The sequence below is a fragment of the Eucalyptus grandis genome, chromosome 8 (genome assembly GCF_016545825.1).
Source record: "Eucalyptus grandis isolate ANBG69807.140 chromosome 8, ASM1654582v1, whole genome shotgun sequence".
Lineage (NCBI taxonomy): Eukaryota > Viridiplantae > Streptophyta > Magnoliopsida > Myrtales > Myrtaceae > Eucalyptus > Eucalyptus grandis.
This window is the reverse complement of record NC_052619.1, coordinates 50,636,562-50,640,154: the sequence shown is the minus strand read 5'-3', so window position 1 is coordinate 50,640,154 and position 3,593 is coordinate 50,636,562. Positions and strand designations below refer to the sequence as shown.

Sequence of the window (3,593 nt, the reverse complement as noted above, 5' to 3'; positions counted from 1 at the left end):
ACATAAATGAAGAAAATGCAATAACATCTCTCAATGTGATAATCTGTCGTAATATTTCAATTTTGAAATCTTCCTAATTGTGTGGTGGATGTATTCAAAGAATTCCTCGCGGTGTCCAATAACAGGTAGATAAGAAAGAATCTCCAAGTTGCAGTTGTGCAATTACTATTGGAGAAGAGACCTCACAGAGCTCTTAACTTCGGAGGAGACCATATTCCAATTTCGGAATTTACAGATGAGTGGCGAGAGCATAAATATTCCTGATCCTGAATGGGACCAGAAAATAAACAAATTGAGAGCACTAGAGTCGGTAGAAGGACGACAACGCCAAGTAGAATTCATATGTATTGCACCTGTGTACACCGTCGCAAAGGAGGGGACTTGGACAAGTTTATCGAAGCCCTCGAAAATTATTCCGTTAAAGAGATGGCCTCCTTGTACGACATTATCTGCACAAGGGGCCTATGGGAAAACTCGCTGTTCCATGTCGCAGCAGGTATCGAGAATGCCAACATCCTCCGCGCCCTCCTTGAGGTCATTGATGACGAGCAACTCATCGCCCAGCCGAACCAAAGTGGGGACACAGCCCTCCACGTCGCGGCAAGAGCTCGCAGGAGGCACACGGCCGAGTGCCTCCTCAAGTTCGACAGAATTGTGGACCAATCGAACTGGGAGGGGAACACGGCTTTGCATGAGGCTGTGAAGAACGGTGACTATGAATTGACCGATCTACCCTGCGCCAAGGCTCATTATCGGTAAATAAGATGAACAAGGAGGAAAAGTGCCCACTGTACTTGGCGGTTGAGACGGGGAACTTGGAGATTCTCTCGCGTTTACTAGAAGCGGTGGATGAAAATGAAGACCTTTCGTCCCAGATTGAAGGCATATCGCCGGCTCACGGAGCCGTGGTGCATCGAAGGATAGGTCAGTGATTGTACTTACGGTTCGCACTTGGGTAAATTTATTAGCCAGACCATTTATGCGTGTCTAGTTTGGATCCACATGAGATAGTTGAACCTATAAATCTTATTCATAAAGCAGCCAATCTCACATTTTTTATTCTTCTCCTAAAATGGTTCAACATTTTTCCTAGAGCCCGCATCACTTATAGAAGATTTCCCATAAATTTTGGACTTGGAACCTGGCAAGACTTACCCCCTGAAGATTGTCATCACTTCAATACTTCAGTAGTCAATAGTCATAGTGTAAGCCATTGTAGATACTACACTGCTTATATTATTGTCCAAGGACCTTTTGTAAAACGGGAACTCATGTCACTGTTGCCCTTTATTACTCCCATATGCTAAATTACTACGTGGAGATGAATGTCTCTATGCTTTGAAGCAATCTCTAATGTCTATACTAAAATTATCTCCCAAAAGTATAGAATTCAGTTATGTCTTCCACGTAATATTTAGAAAAATACAATGGATAGGGGGTAAAATTACAAACCCTTTGTCATGAGCATGACTTCATTTCCTGCTCTCTAATGATGTAGATATGCTGATAGAGATGTCAGAGCGGAGAAAAGGGTTATTTAATCTAAGACTTTTTGGTGCTCCCCTCCATCTAGCAGCATCCGAGAATTACGTCGATGGAGTTGAGCTCTTGGTTGACAAGTTCAATATGAGTTCCTTTGAGCCCAATGAACAAGGCTATCTTCCGATCCACGTCGCATGTAAGATGGGTCATCTCGAAACAATTAAGGTGCTGCGTCAACATTGGCAAGATTGGTTAGAACCAAACGAGTTGCTTACTTACGACGAAGAGCAAAATATACTTCATGTTGCTGCAAAGTATGGAAGGGCTTCCGTAGTGAAGTACATTCTTGGCGATCCCAAGCTTGAGAAGCTTATAAATGCAAAAGACAAGTATGGAAATACACCTCTTCATGTAGCCACAGAGCAATGGCAACCCAATGTTATGCTCTCTCTCACTCGGGACAACAGAGTCAATCTTGGGCTTGTAAACCACAACAACTCCACGGCTCTTGACATTGTAGATAAGCAATTGCAACAAATCGAAGGTCCATTTCACCAGGTAATGATATAGACAAAAATAAATTAGTAAGTTATCTATTTTTGTTTTTCACTGTTGTTACTTCCTTTCTAGAGAGACGAAAGGAACTAAATTTTATTTTGACCCGTTGAACTCCTCTTAAAGTCACCAAGTGGAATTAAGTTTCTAGCGTAAGCTCAAAAAGATTGCATTTGCAAGTTTGTGTATTGCTTGAGAAGGTTTTGTGTTTTTGAATCCTAAATTTTTTATTGTGAGTCCATATTCATGGATGATGACAGTCTTTTTTTCTTTTTTTTCCCCTATTACTCCAAATTAGACCTTGACACGGACAATCTTAGTATCTGCTGGGGCCCCCAGAAGCAAAGTCCAAGCAATTTTACAGAGAAGAAGTGACTCGTGGATGGAGCCTCCGGACATACATAAACTAAATAGGCATGCCGAAGTCCGCATGGTTGTAGCAACCCTCATTGCTGGTGTGACATTCGCCGCTGGCTTTTCTGTTCCCGGAGGATATAATAGCTCTGGACCAGAGGCTGGAATCGCTACACTATTGAACAAGCCCGTGTACGACGTCTTCATGATCTGCAACTCCATTGCCATGTACAACTCCATAATTACAGTCGTGTTCCTTCTTTGGACACAAATCAATGATTCACATGCGGTGTTTCGTGCCCTTGGAATGACAAGGCTACCGCTGCTAATAGCTCTTGCCACAATGTCCATGGCTTTCCTGGCGGGGATTTATGTGACCACAAGCAAACACACTTGGGTCGTGATCGTCACATTGGTCGTCGGAATCACTGCCCTTTTCGTTATATTGATTCTTTACATTGCCTTATATGTTCCGCTTGGGTACAACTATCGTCTTGTACAGTTCTTCGCCGACTACATCATTAGAGCTGCTATATTAATTTCAAGGAGAGTGAGTGTGATCGAAGAAGCTTCTGAGGGTTGTAGCTGCGGACCAGCAGTGGCTTATGGTCGCCCGCCTAGCTGGAGAGGGAGTGTGACCATAGGAACTTCTTGGTGTCCCCCTGGACCCAACGCAATAATGCTACCACCCCCTCTAGACCCTACAGCCCCCACCCCCACGTCCCCCACCCCTCCCCCTCCCCGACCCCGCCCCGTCCCCCTGCGCCCGGTCAACCCAAATCACCCCGTAAACCCTTCCACCTGGTCGACGACCGCACTTAGGATTAGATTGATCCTTGCACCTACTTCCTCCCTAGAAACTCATGATTTGAGGTGTGTAATCACTTTTCTTAACGGGATATTTGCCCCACTATATTGCTCATAGAATAAGCAAAGTCCCTTCTAGGATACAATAAAATCACCAAATTGCAAAGATTGTCATTTGCTAGCTAGCATATGACTCTTTCTACTTTTTGGATCTGGCTTGATTGCGGATCCTACTTTTAGCAAATACTAGATTTTGATGTCATCAATGGTGAAAAAGTCGGCGATGTGATGCTAATGTAATGATTTTATTATTGGACGCATTTAAATATATTAAGTTATGTGGAGATGACTCATGTTTTGGTTATTTATACGAAACATTTGATGCCCATCCAATC

At 43.4% G+C, this 3,593-nt stretch overlaps 1 protein-coding gene across 1 annotated transcript; it reads left to right on the top strand.

Annotated features, from left to right (window-relative positions):
- Nucleotides 1–764: 764 nt before the first annotated feature.
- LOC104417351 (protein ACCELERATED CELL DEATH 6) lies at nucleotides 765–3,316 on the top strand. Its single transcript, XM_010028647.3, has 3 exons — nucleotides 765–924; nucleotides 1,499–2,040; nucleotides 2,336–3,316. The coding sequence occupies exons 1-3, from the start codon at nucleotides 765–767 to the stop codon at nucleotides 3,314–3,316; spliced, it is 1,683 nt and encodes a 560-aa protein (XP_010026949.3).
- The last annotated feature ends 277 nt before the right edge of the window (nucleotides 3,317–3,593 follow it).

Coding starts and splice junctions, on each gene's coding strand:
- LOC104417351 (XM_010028647.3), top strand. CDS start 765: ATGAACAAGGAGGAAAAGTGCCCACTGTACTTGGCGGTTGAGACGGGG. Junction 925..1,498: donor CGTGGTGCATCGAAGGATAG/GTCAGTGATTGT, acceptor CTAATGATGTAG/ATATGCTGATAGAGATGTCA. Junction 2,041..2,335: donor TCGAAGGTCCATTTCACCAG/GTAATGATATAG, acceptor ACTCCAAATTAG/ACCTTGACACGGACAATCTT.